Source organism: Schistocerca nitens, chromosome 3, assembly GCF_023898315.1.
Source record: "Schistocerca nitens isolate TAMUIC-IGC-003100 chromosome 3, iqSchNite1.1, whole genome shotgun sequence".
NCBI lineage: Eukaryota > Metazoa > Arthropoda > Insecta > Orthoptera > Acrididae > Schistocerca > Schistocerca nitens.
The window spans coordinates 723,739,435-723,761,227 of record NC_064616.1 but is presented as its reverse complement, the minus strand read 5'-3'; the positions used below and the strand labels follow the sequence as shown (position 1 = coordinate 723,761,227).

At 37.0% G+C, this 21,793-nt stretch overlaps 1 protein-coding gene across 4 annotated transcripts in view; it reads left to right on the top strand.

Moving 5' to 3' along the window:
- The first annotated feature begins 346 nt into the window (after positions 1-346).
- Positions 347-21,793, top strand: part of LOC126248690 (membrane-associated protein Hem) — a 188,283-nt gene continuing 166,836 nt past the window's right edge. For 2 of the 4 annotated variants that reach the window (XM_049949972.1, XM_049949970.1), the window contains exons 1-2: positions 347-596; positions 5,197-5,301. In XM_049949972.1, the coding sequence (XP_049805929.1) occupies positions 492-596; positions 5,197-5,301 (210 nt within the window). In that variant the 5' untranslated portion in view covers positions 347-491. Of the gene's footprint in view, positions 597-5,196; positions 5,320-21,793 lie in introns of all 4 variants that reach the window. The other 2 variants (XM_049949971.1, XM_049949969.1) reach the window with 1 other exon arrangement.

Genomic DNA, 21,793 nt, shown 5'->3' with positions numbered 1-21,793 from the left:
ATAATTTGTTAAAAGAAAAAAAAGCACGTGGCTACACTATATTTGTTCCTTCGCCTTTGAGCTCGAAACGGGGCCGAGGCGCCTTCGGTTGTAAACATAAATGGAATGATATTAGTCTGGAAATTAATTACTGAGTTCGTTTGATAGTTATGATAACTGATCTTATCAATACATTTATCTCTGCTCCAGAATACATGAAAATTTTCTCTAGAAACCAGGCAATACGTTCTGAAATGAACATAATATGACAAGTGGGATGCTGTAGTCGTGATACCTTCGCCGCGCTATAGACTGTCAACTGATGTATATACTTTGCTTTCTTCGCTATGGCAATAAAAACATCTCTGGTGAGCTTGGGCGTGTGTTCGGTTGACAGTATGAGGGTAATGTTTTGGTTGTTGTGAAAGTGAGGGGGGAGTGTTTATTTTATCATAATGGTGTTGAGGAACGTTTGAAATCAAAGTAAACACGTAACACAAATAAACAAGAAGATGGCGAGGCCACCTGTCCCTAGTCAGCAAAAATTAGCTGAAAAATTGACAATATTATTGGATAGAGGAGTTGGTATGCTGACAAGGATTTACAACATAAAAAAGGTGAAAATATAATTTTAATAAGTGTCTTTAACCCAAGTGGGTGATACGAATCTGTTGTTGCTAATAGTTCTCTACTTCATGGTGTGCAAATCTTTTGACTGTGAAGTTTTGTGCGTAGACAGTATGGATTTATTTGTTTGTTTACACGCCTTAACGGTTGAACACCGTCAATCGTTTTTCAGTAGTAGCAACTGTGCATTTTGGAATTATTAGATTTCCATGGACATGTTCATCAAGGATAAGAATATGAAATGACTCAATGTCATGTCATAGATAGGCCTCGTGGAAATGGCGAAGAATGCTAAAGTAAACTAAAGCGAAATACTACCTCGAACGGCCAAAGTGAAAGTCCTTCTTTCGGAACTATTCAAAAATTCCCATATATGTCAGTGCTCCCAAGTTCGGTGCAATACGAATATTTCCATGTAGGACTTGGTATTTCGTTTACATGAGGTTCACAGTCGTGCTGTATTTATATGTGAACAATTTTACGATTCTTTTCGATATATAACGAAACGTTAATAGTGAAAAAAAAAGAAAAAGAATTTTTATTCCTTCTTGGTTTTAAATCAGTGATGTCACACAACAGTAACAGTTACGGCTCTGATCACTATGGGACTTAACATCTGAGGTCATCAGTCCCCTAGAACTTAGAACTACTTAAACCTAACTAACCTAATGACGACACACACATCTATGTCAGAGGCAGGATTCGAACCTGCGACTGTAGTGGTCGTGTGGTTCCAGACTGAAGCGCCTAGAACCGCTCGGCCACTGTGGCTGGCATAACAGTAATCTCAACTGTGTTATTTGATGGCACTGGAATTAGTAAATTGCTATATTTTGAAGTACTTCTTCTTTGAGTTTAACTTGTTTAATAGATAGTACAAAAGAAACACTTCCAAAATATACCACACTTTTCACTGATGTTGTTAAAAGTGTGCCTTGTCTACAGTTCTTTGATCTTAGTGCTTTTCTGTGAATGCTTAGTCTTGTCAGCCTTTCAGTTCCAAACCCTGCTTAATTCTTTTTACAATTGTTTCTTCTCCTGGCTGTGTTGTGAGCATTTTGTAAAACACCGTTCAGCGAGGAAGCATCACTTATGAACAGACCTACATTATGTACCACCTGTAATGCAGTAATTACTATGCACTCTGCATAGATAGGAAGTGTATTGTAAGTGTGCATGGGGACCACAGCACAGAACCTCCCTTTAAAGTCACTCCGGTCTTTGGATAGCGTTAGTGACCATTACAGCTTAAACTACTTCAGTAGATGCAGTAGCCATTTGGCTCATCACTGTGATTTGATTTATTTATTAATCCAGGAATCATCTCTCCATGATACAGGATTTGTCATCATAATAGAATGAAAATAAGTAGCTCAAAATATAATATATTGTTGTTTATACTTCATCTTTCATAGTTGAAAGTTACTAACCTAGCCCATGATCTTCTTAACAGTCTGTCTTCATCGTTCCCAGTCTTCTACACCTTGAAGTAGCTGGTCCCATGTTTGGTTTGCCTTCTCCTATGTCTGGTCCACCCAGCATCTTGGTGGTCTTTCACAATGTATAAATATGCATTTATGAGGACAAGGCAGATGGTTAGTCGTAGGTTTGATGAAAGAACCATCCCAGCATTGGTCTGAAATGAAATGATTTAAGAAAACCTAGATCAGAATGGTAGGACAGAGTGAACTCCATCCTCCCAAGTATGAGTTCAGTGTCTTAATAACTACACTATGCTACTTCTGAATTGGTAGCAATGGGTAATTCTTCAGTACATGTGGTACTTGGCCTGTGTCTTTGCTTGTGTATACATGTAAAATTTCTCTCACTCTCTTGGTTGACTTTCATTCTATGCTTGCTGTGTCATTTTTACACAGCATAATTTGATTTATTGTTACCTATATATTATACCTTCTTGTTTTACCATTTCGTTACAACTGTTGTTCTTCATACTTACCACATTGTATATGTTTTTATGTAGTATTTTATTTTAGCTCTCTGACAACCTGTTACAAACCATATCTGTTTGTGAGCTATCAACTCCAAAGCATTTCATTTCACACTTTCCCCTCCCTATTCACACTTACATTGCCTTTACATTAAATCCAAATGGGTTTTGCAATATGATCCTCCTCCTGATATTCCCATGTACTGTCTTTCTATGTAGGGAACCATTGTGTGATACACTGCAACAACTGCGTCATATCCGAAGGTAATTGTTCGCAAAAATAGATGCTTAGTTACTGAGAATAACAAAGGAACTGGTTACTTTGGAACAGAAGTGTGTTTAGTATTTTTAAGTTTGTTTCTACAGTTGAAAAATTGTTTTGAAACTGAGTGATGGATACAAAAAATGCATGCTTTTCACAAGGCACTTAATTGGTTGAAACTGGAGGGTATGATGATTCTAAATGATTGCACCAAGTATGCTAATTATGGAGAGAGAGAGAAACATCAAGGATTCAAGTTATTCTTGTTGACTACGGTTCAGAGTCCTATTCAGCCATCCAGATTGAGGTTTTCCTAAATCAATTAAAACAAATGCTGTAATTGTTCCTCTGAAGAGGAGTAAGTGACAGATTTCCTTCATAATCCTCCCCCAATTCAAGCCTTGGTTCTTTCAACAATTACCATGATGTCAATAGGGCATTAAGCCCTAATTTTCCTTTCCTTAGCACCAGGAGGCAACTAAGTTTAGCATCCACAAACCGACAAATAGATCACCATAACCTGTGTCACATATCCTCATTCAGTGTTATACCTCTGTGGTGACTGGATTTTAATCCTTGCAATATCAAAGGGGGGGGGGGGCAGTATTTTAGGGCCTACCTTTTGAAAATATTGTAATGTAGTCAGTTGCTTTACATTTTAAAATTCTGAAGAAAAGAAAATTGTTGTTTTTAATGGTTTCTTCTACCAGATTCCATGTACATTTTGTAGCTTTTAGTTAAACTTAACACAAAAATATAAGTCTCAGTAGTATGTGCTATTTCCCCAGTGAATGTCTAATTCAGCATCTCCAGGTTCAGGACCTTAGTTACACACCAGTACTGCTTTAAAAAGTATGTTTTTAATATAATTCAACAACAATTAATGAATTTTGTCTTTTGTTTTCTTTAGGGTGGGTACAAAGTAAACCCCCTTCCCTCCAAACACACATTATGGAAAATGCCTTGGTATTTCTAGGGTTACCCTGGAGCACTGGAAAAAAAAAAAATTATATATATATATATATATATATATATATATATATATATATATATATATATACACACATCACAACAGGAATCTGAACTGGACAGCACAAACACAGAAACCTTGCCTCTGGAAACCAGTATTATGCCAAGCAAGAAAATTCAGTTCTGTAAATTGATCCCCTCAATCTATCTTCTACATTTACTGAGTCTGGTAGTTAGTTTTGTTCATTCACAAGGAAGAGAAAAAATACAGAATTGGCAGAGGCACTATTTAGAGGCCGATTAAAAGAACAAGAAAGAAATAGCTTCTTATCTCACATTCTGGTTTAAAAATGAAGGTAACGACTGTAGTGTTGATAGTTGCAGTTCTTTAAATTTAATATGTGTACATTTGCGTCATTGCTCTTTGCTTATATGCATCACGACAGTTGTGGTTAAGTAAGGCTGTTGTGCATTGTCAACATCATCAACTGTTTTGGATTTACACTCATTCCTGAGCAGATTTTTGTATATGCTAGTTTCCCATAGCCTGATTTCTTTTTAAATTGGTCATAAATATTTTTTTTTCCATATACCCATTTGTGTAAAGTGATTTTTGGTACATGCTGTACTTGTATGATTGGAATGGACTGTCGTATTAGACAACGATTTTCATGAACATATCCACCATCTTAGGCAACAGTTCCTGCCTTGAGTAGTCATATTTTAGAACCTGACATCACGTAACAAATGTGCCCATGCTATTTTCCTTATGTATAGCTGAATATTAAGGTGAATTCTTACTTATGGTGATATAATTACCTGTAGTGTTGGCCCAAGGTCTGTGTTACACACAAATCTGAGAGTCTGCAAAATCAACAATTGTGATCTCTTGAAAACAACTATGCTTCTAACTATGGCATGTATTTAATGCATATTGGATTTCAATGAGCATTTTATGTCTGTCAGTTTGATAACACCATAGCTCAAAGAAGACAGGTGGTAATAGCAGGTTCAATGTTTCCTTGAACTCATTGTAGACGTCTTGACATGCTTAGTGTGTGTTATCACCTTAACATGAATTCTGCTTGCTCTGGAGGGTAAAGATTTCAAATTTATGCAAAGTCTCTTCAAATGGTGTCAAAACAAAACAAACTGCAAATCTCCATCAATTTGAATAAAGGTTTTTTTTTTGTATTTGTGTTGTCGGATTATCCCCTACTTTTGCTGAGAAAACATAAGTAATAATCTTTATTAATGAGGACTGACTAAAAAAAAGTAAAAATCCAAAACATAGTTTGACATTAATTTTGAAGTTGGTTTGCTGCATGCGACATAATATATAGGTAAAAGGAAATCACAGTATAAAAATATTCATAGTATTATTGATGAAAATGCTCTTCTCATTTTCCAGGCCTGTGGTGATGCTAAGTCAAAACCAGGATTTCTGTCAGATAAAACTTTAGAATCATCTATAAAATATATTGTTAGAAGATTCCCGAACATTGACATCAAAGGAGTAAGTTCAAGTCAATCTGTAAGTTTTTATTTTTGTTTTTATATTTCTTTTGGCACTAGTCCAGTTATGTATTATATAAATAAGTATAAAGTGTAACCATAAATATCCTTGGCCCACTCCGTGAAGTTTATGCATGCGGAAAACAATTTTGAGCGCTATAACCTAACCAAGAATACTAACTGCAAATTACTTGCTAGAAAGCAGAGCTAAAGAAAGGAGGCAAAAATCAGCTTTGAAACTGAAAGCTAATTTCTTCACGTGTAGGGCCATCATTTTGGAATATGTGACATATCATTAAAAGACAGTGGGGTCATTCCATTGTTATGATTGGTACAGATCAGAGACATTAAAGCCTTAGTATCTCTATGTAATTATCAAGTTCATAAATATTAAATCACACGATTTTATAATATCGAGCAGCTCTCCTCTCCCATACGGTTTTCAAAAAATTGCTATTAAAATTAAATAGTTAAAAAAATAATAAAGGAATGTCAAGGTCGAGACTCACAGAAAAACAAATCAAAGTTAAGTTAAATAAAAGGTGAGAACTCTGTGGATTGTTAATAGTTTATTGAAAATTATATTTTTGAAATGGCTTGTGTGTAAATAAAGATTACAACTCAGTAGTTGAAACATTTTTGCTCTCTTTATATGTAAAATATTTTGATATAATATTTGTTATGGTTGGGACAGTACAGTGTTACGGTTGGGATCACAATGATATCTGTATATGTAAATACTGTTAGTTTTCTTTAGAACTGAAAAAAAAATATATATACAAAGATAATTAATACCATAAATGAAGTTGAACATTTTCTCTCAAATAAAACATTTTCAAATATTAAACACAAGATGATTAAACAAAACAAGTTATTTAAATTGAAACTGCCTTCTGTTGTTTGCGTAACCATTTTGAGAACTACAGACTTGGGCTCAAAAGATTCATCTATGGGATCTTGCCAATTCCACTTTTTCCCCACTTTGATGCATGTATCACAGATGACACTCCTATCCAGTTTTTCCTAGTGCAAATGCATAATAATTTAATCCTTTTGAATGATTTTAGTTGTATAGAGATGAACAAGTACAAAGTCTCCAGGTTTTATATTCTGTGGGATAATTTTGACCTCTTTACATGTAATTTCATCATTGACTAGTGGTGATTTTCTGATCTTTTCACTAAAATTTGAGTCACTGATGTGACTTACACTTAAACAACCCTTCTCACTATTGAATTTAATACAGTGTGCTCTCTGAAAATGTGGAATTGATAAAATCTTTTCTCTAGTTCTTCCTTACAATATCTCATAGCATCATTCTATACCATGATCACTTCTGTACTATCAAGCACTTCCTGAATACACTTGGAAAAACTTTGAAGGGAGTTGACAATAAATTTTCAACATTTTTCAGTGAACCAGACACTGCTTAACTTTTCCTCCCATACCATCAACAGCCCCTTTCCCATGGCTGGAAGCAAAGAAGTTCCATTCTCCTGAGGTGCTAAAATCTTCTTCAAAAAGTAACAAATTGGATAGACTAAATGTGTTCTTATACTGAGCAGCTGCACCATCGGAAAAAATTTTCACTTTTTCAGGGCAAGGATACTTTTTTTTTCTTTAAGGAAGAAACAATTACACGTAGATATACCCAAGCTGCTACTTTACCATGTTCCAAATCATCTGATGTAAAAGCATAATTTCTTATGCTGTTATTTGAAAGCCAAGCAACTGCAGTGAAAACTGTAAGTTTGTTGTGGATCCAGTGAGCAGTCTGGATCTCATCTTGAGAAGTCAATGAAAAATTTGGCCAGGTATTCACTAAGAAAATTTAGACTTCAGAAACTTTGTGATTAATGATGGTTTTACAATAAAAATTTTAATTATATTGTGTTACAATCAGGACAAAACAAATTGTGCAATAGGAAAATTGAGTAAGAAAACTGTTTTACCTTCAAAATTAATATCCGAACACTTTTTTCCCCTTCCTAATAATGCCAGCAATAGAATAGAAGGGAAAAAACTCATCTGATCTCTAAACAGTTTAAGCTTAAAATAAAAGACATCAACTGTGAAAGTTTACCATTTTTAGAGCAATCAAAAATATTCCTAGTTTCAAACTAAATTTCTCAAATTTTGTAAACTAAAACAAACAAAAAAACTGATTACAGGCATAAATAATTCCATGCTTTAGCTTTAATTTGATGTATAACATGTACTGTTTCTGTAAAATTTATAAGGTGGTCTGTGAGGCTCACTTTTTTATGGAGTGGCTGAGTGCTTTCTTTCACATTTCCCCTCCCCCCCCCCCCCCCCCCAGATAGACATGTTTGCTTATTAGTGTAGAATAGCTTTCCTTTACTAGTGCATGAGAACTAAATTCTTATTCTGCTGTTACTGCATTGTGGTTGTCTTCTTTGTGCACTAGTTGTACCCCACTGCTTTAATTCTCTGCTTTATGTTGTATCATGCATTCACACCCAGTTGGCGTAAGACTACAAGGCATGAACGAAGCATCTAATTTAATTAATATATGTCTTTTTAATACGCCTTTTACACAAGATTTTGTAAAGATACCTATCCATAAAATCATGGAGGTCAAGAAGTGTTTTTATAAAATGTTGATGTGATGTGTTTTGTGGCCATGGTACTGTGTCTTAAAATGATAGCTAATGATCTGGTAGAGGGGAGAACTAAGATTCAAGATTATTGACTGAAGTTTCAGTTGGAAAATCATTGTTTATCAAAACAATCTTTTATAAAACAATAAAAGTAAATGTAATGTGCATAGTCTGACATTATTGTATGGATTATATTATATGAATTATCAAAACATTTTGATATTAAAGCAGGCGTGATATAGGAGGATGGACTGTATCCTTTATTATCCAGTTGTGTGTTGGAGAAAGTGGTATGAGATTGGAGAAAAAGAATGGAAGAAGAGGGAATGAATAAAGTCAAAAAGTAGGAGGAAAGAGAGAGAATCTTGAAATTGACTGCTTAGCTTTAGCTGATGATTTCGTAGTCTTAGCAGAGGACCTACAGTATGCAAAGAAACAGAAAAACTGAATTACAAATTTTGTTTGAGATACGTATACATGACCAATGCTAAAAGTACACAAATATACGAGGACAAATTATGGAAAAAGGAAGGAAGTCTCAGAATTTAAATACTTGGGAGAAGTAACTCAGATAAATGCTATGGACAAAGAAGCCAGAAAAATAGTAATGGTCTTCAGTTTTAAAATGAACAAATATAATAAAAAAAATCCTTATGGATTAATACAAAGTTAAAGCATTACAGTGTTATGATTAAAATTGCATGTTTTTGTGACTCAGAATACATCACAATATACACAGTCAGACATTTAAATAATTTGAAGAAGAAATAAAGAAGAATAAATTGAAAAATTTTGGGTCCAAAGTATGAAAATGGGATGTGGAACTTGAGAAGCAACAGATGGGTGCATGAAAAAACTTCCAGATGTTGGCTAGTAACATAAGATATTTTTAGAATTGTGCACATTTCTTTAAATGTAAACCACTGTCCAGTGGTTTGTCTGATAAAAAAAAAATAGAGGGGTGGAGGAATGGGAAGAATTGTTTCAGTATGGTGGGGTGGGGGAAAGACGTGTGGAAGGAGAGGGGGTAGGGAAGTGTTGAAAAATGGTTGAGGGGGGGGGGGCAAGATTTGTGATAGGTGACAGGAAGAAAATAAGCATTTTCTATGAAGTATAGGAAACACAACAATATTGCTACTATTTTCCTTATCATTATTCACTTTTGTGATCATGAGCACATGGCAGATGATTAGTCACTTAACATGCTTATCTAGTCTACAATGTATGTGTATACCTTGCATAAAGCATGAACTTCAAAAGAGTAGTACATAAAACTTAATTATTTTTAAGTATTTTTTATAATGAAATAATTATACAGTCACATACTCTACACAGTAGATGCTTTTACAGAAATGTGTATGGCTCATTTCTGATAACCTGCCTGTGTTAATATATCTGTTATTTCATTAAATTTATTCTTTAAGAACTTGTTATAAGAATATTAAATGCCAGACATATTATCTTATGCAAGATTTTGTGGGAGTATAACTGCATTGTTGTCTCTAGCTGCAGAAACATTTGCTCATTTTTTGTTGTATTAGAATGTCAGCAGTCTGTTTGACCATAGATGATATGCAATATTATTAATAGTTTTCATGTCATTATTCTTTCTGTTTAACTTTGTTGACTCAGTCCACTGCATCACTAATGTAAACATTCTGCCTCATATAATGTGAAAGCATTACAATGGCTGTTTTATTAAAATGCTCTCAAATATGTATCCCTTAGATAGCTAAATAAAATCTTCATGACTATAGTATGTATGGCGGGAGGAGACCCATGACACTTAAAAGTGCTGTTGCAAGCTTTCGTGTGTGAAATGCAAACAACTGCTGCAACACTGACTGAAAACCATAGCTGCCTAACACTGCAGCAACACCAAGGTGTTGCCATATAATTGTAAACAAAATTGTGTTATGTGATTGATTGTGACAGACACGCTGCCCGCCAAACCCATTTTAACTGTCAGGGATCTTATCTTGTCATATGGACTGTAGGAACAGTTTAGTATATTACAAGTGTTAAGTAGAACCATAGGCAACATTGGATGCACTATAAAGGGAAATTTCACGAGAGGTATTATGTCCTCAGGTTCCCAAATTGCTTTGAGTGGTGTTCTTATCTTTCAGCGAAAGACCTTAAGATTACCGTAGAACCTTTTTATGCACACACATAGTAGCTGATTTTTGTACCACATGTAATTCACAAAAGACATAGAAATGAGATAAATTATGTTGCTAATAAATGCCTTACACCCAACTTTGGACAAAGGGGTACAATTTATAGATATAGGCACTGTTTGCTTATAAGAAGAATATACACAACAGGAATTCTGCAGCCAGTCAGGTGTGTATTGTGATGTGGTCTAGAGCAGAATGGTATGTGCTGCTCAAAAAATGATTTCATGAATTGTACTCATATCAGTATTGGAAGTATGACTAAGGAGATGAGATTCAAGTGACATAAATATATTAAATTTGTCATGCCTTTCAAGCACACTGATACTTTGTTAATAACATCAATGGAATTCTTAATTTATGTGGCCATGGTAACATTAGCTGCTGCATAAATTGTTTATTAACACAGGTACCATGTAAGCAAGCAAGAACTAGTATATCACATATGGGGAACTTGATCTGGTAAATGATGATGGCTATGCAAGGAACTACTGAAACACTTGTAATCCAAGAACAAACAGCAAGCAGTGAAAAACAATCCAGCAAGACAGACAATAAAGTCTACTTGCAAGGAAATTTTTTTGAATGGCCAATAGAACCGAGGATAGGCTGCCACTGGCCAGAGGGAAGTAAGGGGAAGGACTGTTTCTCTACTCCCCACTTCACCCTTCAGAGAAATTATTTTGATCTGGCAACTACAGTTTATCGTAATCTATGTTAAAATGTAACCAGCCATCCTTAGGAGTATTGTAAAGGGTGCCTTGTACCTTTGACAGCAAAAAACTTGTGGACCACTGTAGACAAAATGGCAGAAAATTTGGACCATTTGGCACTAGCAGCAGAAAAACTGCACCAAGGTATAACATCAGGCAGAGAAAGCATGTTGTTGATTTGGAAAATGAATGATAGCCAACATCCCCTCTATAATCACCTATGCCCTGTGTGCTAAAGATTGCTTATTTGACTGATTGACAGAGTGTAATTCATACCTTCTGATGGCTACGAGACAGATTATGTACAGTTTTTGACATAAAACTTGGCTGCCACAGAAACTAAGTCCGAGTCACTCACTTATAGTGTCTACCTAACCCTCAAAGTAAGTACCAAGTGCATGAACTGGCAACAATAGACGAAGTGTTTTTTCCCACTTGAGCTGTTATAATATGCTGGTCTTGTGGTAAATATTGTGCACTGAAGATGACAAGTCGCAGGTTCCAGTTCACTCTTTCCATTATTTAGACTATGGAGTACCATACCGAAAGTAGTGAGAAAACTGATAGTGGAGAAGTTTTATTAAGAGTTCCATATTGATCTTCAATCTGGCTACACATAGCTCTGTCACTGGAAAGGTAAAAAGCTGATCTCCACCAAGACTGGAACCTAGAGGTAATGCAGGCTTCGCTTTAAAGAAAAACATCGCTACCACAGAGCTAGTGAACAACTGTGTTATTCGTCTTTCCCTCATTGTCATAGTGGTGTCCAAGACGGACAATTCACATTATAAGAGACGAGATTAGAAGTATTGTCTTCGAGGCAAAAGCTTCCTGGACTCAGAATCATAATTTTGATAACTCGGTGTCACACCTTAAGTGAGAATTGCTCAGAGTATTTAATGGAAATGACAATAAAATGTCAAGTGAATTTAGCATGATAATTCTGTGTCATCCAGGAAGTGTCATGACACTCAAAGAGTTGCCAAACATATGCTGCAATGTTGCCAATGATAGTAGAGGCAGAGCCGGCCGCGGTGGCTGAGCAGTTCTAGGTGCTTCAATCTGGAACTGCGCAACTGCTACGGTCGCAGGTTCGAATTCTGCCTCGGGCATGGATGTGTGTGATGTCCTTAGGTTAGTTAGGTTTAAGTAGTTCTAAGTTCTAGGGGACTGATGACCTCTGATGTTAAGTCCCGTAGTGCTCAGAGCCATTTGAACCATTTGAACTAGAGGCAGGAAGGATGTTTCCACAACCGATTTGTTTCCTGAGCAGGCTTGGAACTGAAGAGCACTGCTTAAGTCCCTGAGACGCATCTGCTGCATTGAATGAAGGTCGAAATACCAAAAATATAAACAGTGACTCTTAATCCCATTTCTGTAACTAGGCATAGGCTAGAGCGTAGTTACCAACAATACTCAGATGCACCAACTAAATGCTGAAAATTGTACACCAGTAGCTGCCACAATTATTTTTATTTTAATTTTTTACATGTTCTATAAAGAGGAAGGCTCATTCACCAGACACAATTCATTTTTGTGGAACATCTGCAGTAGTTATAGTGTAAACATTATGTGCAAGTAACATATCTTTTCATCATTATAGACCTAATACGGGTTTTACTTAAGAATGCTGTCATTAGTACCATACCCAAAATAGTGGAACACAACATCCACAAGAAATTCATTCATAAGATACAAATAACATAAAGCCTTTAACCAATAAAATGTGAACTGTGCAAACAAACAGTGGGCAAGATTGAAAAAGCCTACTGAAAAGGCATAAAGAAATGAAAGTAAGAAATGTAAACAGGAACACAATATGCTGAGAATAATGTTTTCAATATGTCATTTTTAACTAAAACTGTCATACAGTTACAATAATCACAAGACACATATTAGTGGTTAGTGAACTTATCGCTAATATGGCCCAAATCATCATCAAAAAACTTTCAGAAGCAATTAATTTTGTTTCACTGCCGAAATATTTACTTTATTCTTGTCCAATATCATCGAAAAATGTTGCTCCACCATTATTTTGATTTATTAATATGTTTTTCAAGTTTGTCCATGGTGATATCAGCTGTGAAATCACTAGTTTCCATGTCTACTTGTCAGTCTGGTTTTGCTCTATTTGTATGACTCTAAATTTTTCAGTTAAATACGATTATGAGCAATAATATCTGAAGAAAAGTAAATGTGCTCAAAAGCTATATGCTGCCTTTTTGATTGGTTTGGGACATGTCAAACACCTCAAGGGTTGGAATTTAGCTACCAGTGGTGAGCAATATCTTTAATGTGTCTACAGAAAGGTGAACAATTAGCACATGATTGGTCTGTGTTGTGTAAGAGATACAGAAATGTAGATGCTCTTCACACACTGCTGGGCAATTCTTTCACTGACAGAAATTATGTGTGGGTTATAATCTGGCTCACAGTGACTGAATGCACAGACTTTTTGCAGTTTGGCATAATGAGTTAATACCATCTGGATAGGGTCTACACATTCCAGCGCCCACTGCCGATCTGTACAATTCCATTCATATTCCCTAATTTTGCTGTAAGGTGCTGGGCAGAAATACCACTCCAATGTGCAACTTTTTCATCATCGTTATTGTGAATCTATCAACCAGTGAATTAAGAACAAACTTTACCTGCTGCGAAGTTTTGCATTGAAGATGTTCCCCATGCTCAATTACTTGAACATCTTATTGCTATTTTGGTTTCCCTCTGTCATAAGCATACTGCAAATTGAGTAGCTCTTTCATCACGCCCTACTTTTATGCATAAAGAATCTGAAGGGATTATTTTGTAATTATTAGGGGTAGAAGTTACTTTCCATTCTTTTAATTATTATAGACTGAATGACAGTTCTACTTTAGGAGGGCAGATTAAAGACTCTACTGTCAGCGCATTGTGTACCTTTTTAAATTCCCTTCCCCCCCCCCCCCCCCCTCCCGTTATACATTTGCAGTAGGCTTTCTCAGTCGTGCACATTGTTTCTTTTCACAGTTCACATTTTTTTGATTTAAGGCTTTATATTATTTGTAGCTAACGAATTTATCTGTGAATGTTTGTGTTTTGCAGTCAGTGCTGTGTTGTTATTTTTCATTTGTGTTCCTCTGTTTTGGGTGCAATGCTAATGACAGCATTCTTGAGAAAAACCTGTATTACGTCTATAATGATCAAAAGATTGTTACCTAAACAAAATGTTTACCTTTAAACTACTGCAGATGCTTCAAAAACTGAATCGTGTCCAGCACATAAGCTTTTATATTTACAGTACACATAAAGAAGGAAAACAGAAATAATTCTGACAGGTATTGATGTATGAATTTCGGCTTGCAGTCTGTGCATTTGAATACTAACAGTAACTAGGCTCTAGCTGTTAAGCCTAGTTACAGAAATGGGAGTAAAAGTCATTGTTTTATACGCTTCGTATTTTGGCCCTCAGTCAACTCAGTGGTTGTGTCTTAGACACACAAGCTGTGCTCCTCACTTCCGAGCCAGCTCAGGAAACGCATTGGCTGTGGAAATGTATTTTTCTTGCCACTAGTACAATTGACAACATTATGGAATATGTCTGGCATTCTTCAATCATCAAGTTACTTCCTGGAATAGCACAGAATTATTGTGCTAAATTCACTTGGTATTTTGTTGTCATTTTCATTAAACAATTTGAGTGATGTTATCAAAATTATGATTTTGAGTCCAGGAAGGATGTTCTACATGGAAGATACAATTAATCTCGTCTGCTACATTGTGAATTATCTATCTTAGCCATCACTGTGATGATGAGGGAGTAGTAAATACAGTGGTTGCTCACTAGCTCAGTGGTAATGTGGCCACCATCAGATCCAAAGGCTGCATTAGGTCTCTATTCCAGTCTGGCCGGAGCACTGGTATATTATGTTATTTTTTTCCTTCTCTGTAACCGAACTGCAAACAGCCAGTAGAAAGTTTTCAAGGAAATCTTAAGAAAACCTCTACATTGCAGTTATCTCATAACCCTGGTTCAGTACCCCATAGATCTAAAGTTTAAATACTTATGAAATTGCTGCACTATGCACTTGTAAATACCAGCAGTTTTTGTTTCAGTTAACAAATTTTTAAATTTTTTTAATACACGATTTGATTTCTTACTCAGAGGCACTGAATAATTTGTTAAATATAAAGATGACTTAATTTCGTCTGTAGCAGACTAGAGCCTCATTGGGGAGGCAATTAACAAGATTTTCAGACAATCACCCAATCCTGAACCCCACAACTTGTGAAGAGCATGTAAATTATGTCCCTAGATTTAATCTAATGTTTTGTTTTATGAATATCATTCTTTGTTTTACAGAGAGATGTAAAAGAAATGCTTAACACTGACACTGAAATTAGTGATAGACAAATGAAATCAAACTTCCTGGCAGATTAAAACTGTGTGCCGGACTGAGACTGGAACTTGGGTCCTTTGTCTTACGCAGTCAAGTGCTCTGCTATCTAAGCTACCCTTTGCCTTACGCGAGCAAGTGATCTGCTATCTAAGCTACCCAAGCATGGCGCACAACCCATCCTCACAGCTTCAGTTCTGCCAGTACCTCGTCTCCTACCTTCCAAACCTCACAGAAGCTCTTCTGCGAACCTTGCAGAATTATCACTCCTGGAAGAAAGGACATTGCTGAGACATGGCTTAGCCACAGACTAGGGGATGTTTCAATAATGAGATTTTCACTCTTTAGCAGAGTGTGCACTGATGTGAAACTCCCTGGCAGATTAAAACTGTGTGCTGGATTGAGACTTGAACTCAGGACCTTTGCCTTTCGCGGGCAAGTGGTCTACCATCTGAGCTACCCAAGCACAACTCGCGACCCGTCCTCACAGCTTCAATTCTGCCAGTACCTTGTCTCCTACCTTCCAAACTTCACAGAAACTCTTCTATAAACCTTGCAGAACTAACACTCCTGGAAGAAAGGATATTGCGGAGACAGATCAAGAAGTTTCATATCAGCGCACACTTCACTGCAGAGTGAAAATCTCATTCTGGAAACATCCCCTAGGCTGTGGCTAAGCCATATCTCCACAGTGTCCTTTCTTGCAGGAGTGCTAGTTCCATGAGGTCCGCAGAAGAGCTTCTGTGAAGTTTGGAATGTAGGAGATGAGGTACTGGCAGAACTGAAGCTGTGAGGACGGGTCATGAGTCATGCTTGGGTAGCTCAGATGATAGAGCACTTGCCCGCAAAAGGCAAAGGTCCTGAGTTTGAGTCACGGCCTGGTACACAGTTTTAATCTGCCAGGAAGTTTAATATCAGCGCACACACCGCTGCAGAGTGAAAATCTCTTTCTGATTTCAGCCCTTTACAGCATGTCCAAAACCAGTCAGAAGAGATGGGAGGCTATTGTAAATGTAGAATAACGCCTTCAAATTATCTGCTGGGAACATCAAACTGTCTGTTTCTCTTGATACTATTACACATCAACTTTTGCTTAACTGAAAAACTGGGGTCACATATTTATAACATAACAAAATGCCAAATGGATATCATGTATTGTGTGTGTAGTTTGTGTGTGGGTAGGGGGGGGGGGGGGGTGCCGCCCAAGGGCGAATAAGAAAAGCCTGTCTGTCCAACCTCCTGTTGCAGAAGATGAAACTGAGATGAAACTTATTTGTTTGAATTTGGTTTGCGGCTTGGTTATTTTCTTAAAGTATTTGTTTTGTCTCTTTGCATATTTAGTGAATGATAATGTTGTTGTTGTTGTTGTGGTCTTCAGTCCTGAGACTGGTTTGATGCAGCTCTCCATGCTACTCTATCCTGTGCAAGCTTCTTCATCTCCCAGTACCTACTGCAGCCTACATCCTTCTGAATCTGCTTAGTGTATTCATCTTTTGGTCTCCCTCTACGATTTTTACCCTCCACGCTGCCCTCCAATACTAAATTGGTGATCCCTTGATGCCTCAGAACATGTCCTACCAACCAATCCCTTCTTCTAGTCAAGTTGTGCCACAAGCTCCTCTTCTCCCCAATTCTATTCAATACCTCCTCATTAGTTATGTGATCTACCCATCTAATCTTCAGCATTCTTCTGTAGCACCAGATTTCGAAAGCTTCTATTCTCTTCTTGTCTAAACTATTTATCATCCACGTTTCACTTCCATACATGGCTACACTCCATACAAATACTTTTAGAAACGACATCCTGACACTTAAATCCATACTCGATGTTGACAAATTTTTCTTCTTCAGAAATGCTTTACTTGCCATTGCCAGTCTACATTTTATATCCTCTCTACTTCGACCATCATCAGTTATTTTGCTCCCCAAATAGCAAAACCCCTTTACTACTTTAAGTGCCTCATTTCCTAATCTAATTCCCTCAGCATCACCCAACTTAATTAGTCTACTTTCCATTATCCTAGTTTTGCTTTTGTTGATGTTCATCTTATACCCTCCTTTCAAGACACTGTCCATTCCGTTCAACTGTTCTTCCAAGTCCTTTGCTGTCTCTGACAGAATTACAATGTCATCGACGAACCTCAAAGTTTTTATTTCTTCTCCATGGATTTTAATTCCTACTCCATACTTTTCTTTTGTTTCCTTTATTGCTTGCTCAATATACAGATTGAATAACATCGGGGATAGGCTACAACCCTGTCTCACTCCCTTCCCAACCACTGATTCCCTTTCATACCCCTCGACTCTTATAACTGCCGTCTGGTTTCTGTACAAATTGTAAATAGCCTTTCGCTCCCTGTATTTTACCCCTGCCACCTTCAGAATTTGAAAGAGAATATTCCAATCAACATTGTCAAAAGCTTTCTCTAAGTCTACAAATGCTAGAAACGTAGGTTTGCCTTTCCTTAATCTTTCTTCTTTTGTAGGCTCAGTATTGCCTCATGTGTTCCAACATTTCTACGGAATCCAAACTGATCTTCCCCGAGGTCGGCTTCTATCAGTTTTTCCATTCGTCTGTAAAGAATTCGCGTTAGTATTTTGCAGCTGTGACTTATTAAACTGATAGTTCGGTAATTTTCACATCTGTCAACACCTGCTTTCTTTGGGATTGGAATTATTATATTCTTCTTGAAGTCTGAGGGTATTTCGCCTGTCTCATACATCTTGCTCACCAGATGGTAGAGTTTTGTCAGGACTGGCTCTCCCAAGGCTGTCAGTAGTTCTAATGGAATGTTGTCTACTCTGGGGGCCTTGTTTCGACTCAGGTCTTTCAGTGCTCTGTCAAACTCTTCACGCAGTATCGTATCTCCCATTTCATTTTCATCTACATCCTCTTCCATTTCCATAATATAGTCCTCAAGTACCTCGCCCTTGTATAGACCCTCTATATATTCATTCCACCTTTCTGCTTTCCCTTCTTTGCTTAGAACTGGGTTTCCATCTGAGCTCTTGATATTCATACAAGTCGTTCTCTTTTCTCCAACGGTCTCTTTAATTTTCCTATACGCAGTATCTATCTTACCCCTAGTGAGATAAGCCTCTACATCCTTACATTTGTCCTCTAGCCATCCCTGCTTAGCCATTTTGCACTTCCTGTCAATCTCATTTTTGAGACATTTGTATTCCTTTTTGCCTGCTTCATTTACTGCATTTTTATATTTTCTCCTTTCATCAATTAATTTCAATATTTCTTCTGTTACCCAAGGATTTCTATTAGCCCTCGTCTTTTTACCTACTTGATCGTCTGCTGCCTTCACTACTTCATCCCTCAAAGCTACCCATTCTTCTTCTACTGTATTTCTTTCCCCCATTCCTGTCAACTGTTCCCGTATGCTGTCCCTGAAACTCTGTACAACCTCTGGTTTAGTCAGTTTATCCAGGTCCCATCTCCTTAAATCCCCACATTTTTGCAGTTTCTTCAGTTTTAATCTACAGTTCAGAACCAATAGATTGTGGTCAGAGTCCACATCTGCCCCTGGAAATGTCTTACAATTTAAAACCTGGTTCCTAAATCTCTGTCTTACCATTATATAATCTATTTGATACCTTTTAGTATCTCCAGGGTTCTTCCATGTATACAACCTTCTTTCATAATTCTTAAACCAAGTGTTAGCTATGATTAAATTATGCTCTGCGCAAAATTCTGCCAGGCGGCTTCCTCTTTCATTTCTTAGCCCCAATCCATATTCACCTACTATGTTTCCTTCTCTCCCTTTTCCTACACTTGAATTCCAGTCACCAATGACTATTAAATTTTCGTCTCCCTTCACTATTTGAATAATTTCTTTTATCTCCTCATACATTTCATCAATTTCTTCGTCGTCTGCAGAGCTAGTTGGCATATCAACTTGTACTACTGTAGTAGGCGTGGGCTTCGTGTCTATCTTGGCCACAATAATGCGTTCACTATGCTGTTTGTAGTAGCTTACCCGTACTCCTATTTTTTTTATTCATTATTAAACCTACTCCTGCATTACCCCTATTTGATTTTGTATTTATAACCCTGTATTCACCTGACCAAAAGTCTTGTTCCTCCTGCCACCGAACTTCACTAATTCCCACTATATCTAACTTTAACCTATCCATTTCCCTTTTTAAATTTTCTAGCCTACCTGCCTGATTAAGGGATCTGACATTCCACGCTCTGATCCGTAGAACGCCAGTTTTCTTTCTCCTGATAACAACGTCCTCCTGAGTAGTCCCCGCCCGGAGATCCGAATGGGGGACTATTTTACCTCCGGAATATTTTACCCAAGAGGACGCCATCATCATTTAATCATACAGTAAAGCTGCATGTCCTCGGGAAAAATTACGGCTGTAGTTTCCCCTTGCTTTCAGCCGTTCGCAGTACCAGAACAGCAAGGCTATTTTGGTTAGTGTTACAAGGCCAGATCAGTCAATCATCCAGACTGTTGCCCCTGCAACTACTGAAAAGGCTGCTGCCCCTCTTCAGGAACCACACGTTTGTCTGGCCTCTCAACAGATACCCCTCCGTTGTGGTTGCACCTACGGTACGGCCATCTGTATTGCTGAGGCACGCAAGCCTCCCCACCAACGCCAGGGTCCGTGGTTCATGGGGGGGGGGAATGATAATAGTAATGATAAAACCCAGTGAATGAATGTTTGGTCTAATTGTCAAATACCCATATTGAGAATATGAACCATTGTCACACATGTGTTTCCAACATTGAATTCTTAAACAAAAGAAAAAAGAATCCTGTGTACTGGAAATAGCCACAATAGACATATATGTAATGTGTGTGAGGCTGTTGTTGGCTTAGCCTGAGTACCATGTGTTCATGGAGTCTGGAGGTCAAATCTAGGAGTAGGCCCTGCGTATACTGAGATTCTTACTTTCATGTGGAGTTATATTTAATCCACAGTTCGTGATATGAAGGCAATTTCCATTTCCACCGTAACCCTTCAGGTGAATTTGTTTAGCCTTTGGCAGTAAACGTTATTGCTGCTTAATGACTGTTGTGTGAATCTAGAATACTTAAAAATGCATAAACCTGCAAGAAATGTGACAATGTATGTGGTAAATCACTTTGTCTGCCCACTACAGGTGTCGGCTTATTCTGATGTGACTGCAGATAGCGAAGCAATAGAGAACAGGCTGCGCGATCAAAGAAAATTGCTTTAAACATCTTCAATAGGTGATACAAACACAACCCTATTCCTGACAAAGTGATAATCCTCTTCGACAACATCTCATTTACGGCCATCCATCCATCCACCATCACCACCACAAGCATATTACTCTTAACTGGAGGTCACCAGTTTGAGTTGAATGCAGAGCATGAGAGATGACATCCAGTGTTTTATTTGTGTGTCTGTGTGTATTTGTTACACTTGTTACATGCAGTTAATATTCTTCTGCTGTTTAGAGGCCTCTCCTGACTTCTCCTGATTTACTGTGTCCGTGCGAACGTTGTTACAGTGGTCCACCATGTGATAGTAGCTGATCTCGCTATATTCTTCCTCGTCTTCCCCTTTTTTATCCTTTGAGGTGCAGTTAGTCTGTTAATGTGTTTATAACTAATCCCAGGAACATCCACATGATATACCGTGCTCCAGAATTCAAGTCAAACGCTTAAACTGTGTATGATGAAAACTAGAGTAATAATATAAACTCCATGAAGAAATTGGGGACTTCATCATAGCAGTGGTAGAATTTCACAGCTATGACATCATTCTAGATGGTACCCATGCATATTAGTAATAGGCATGGAAAATGAAATAATAGTTTGGCACATGTGATGGATGAGATTAGCAGGTGTTAATAACAAATTTTGATACATTTTACTTAACTAGACCAGATTTTTACTGCTTTAATCATTTACCCTAATTTTTGGTTTGTATGTAGTGAAATATACTGAATATGAAAACCCATTAATTGTAACCACGTCATAACTCGAGGTACAAACATTTAACTCTGCTACAAAGTCTTTCATTGTAGGCATAATTTATTTCTAGAAGTCCATAAGATACTTCATTTCTTACAGTTACTATTTTCTGGCAACTAAGTGATTCAGCAAGACAGTGTTACTAAATTGATAATATTGCCCATTCATTATGCATTTAATAGCTGTTTGTAGGTCCAAAAGCACTCATTATACCTTTATGTGTTTGCTGTTGGTTGGAGAAGGCCATCGTTAATTTATAGGGAAATTGTAATCACTGCTTCTAAACACTTACGGATAATAACTATTAGGTGTAGCTGTACAAGTTTATAACATTTCTTATGCTGAACTGGTAATGATTTTCATTTTTGATTCTTTGTTTTAAGAATCACTATGAAAAATTTCTTTTGTGGTTGGATCCTTACTCTAACATAAGACTCCATATCTATTGCTACTTTCTGAAGAAGAAACATATTTGAATTACAGCACTGCTGAAATTCACTAAGGTCAGGTATTTCGTTACTCTCATGTCTGATTGCATAACTGGGCTAAACAAACTCCACAATTTTGCCATCCTTTACTTTCTAGTGAATTCGTTCATGGAAACTATAAAATAAATGAGGACATTGAGAGCTGAACACTG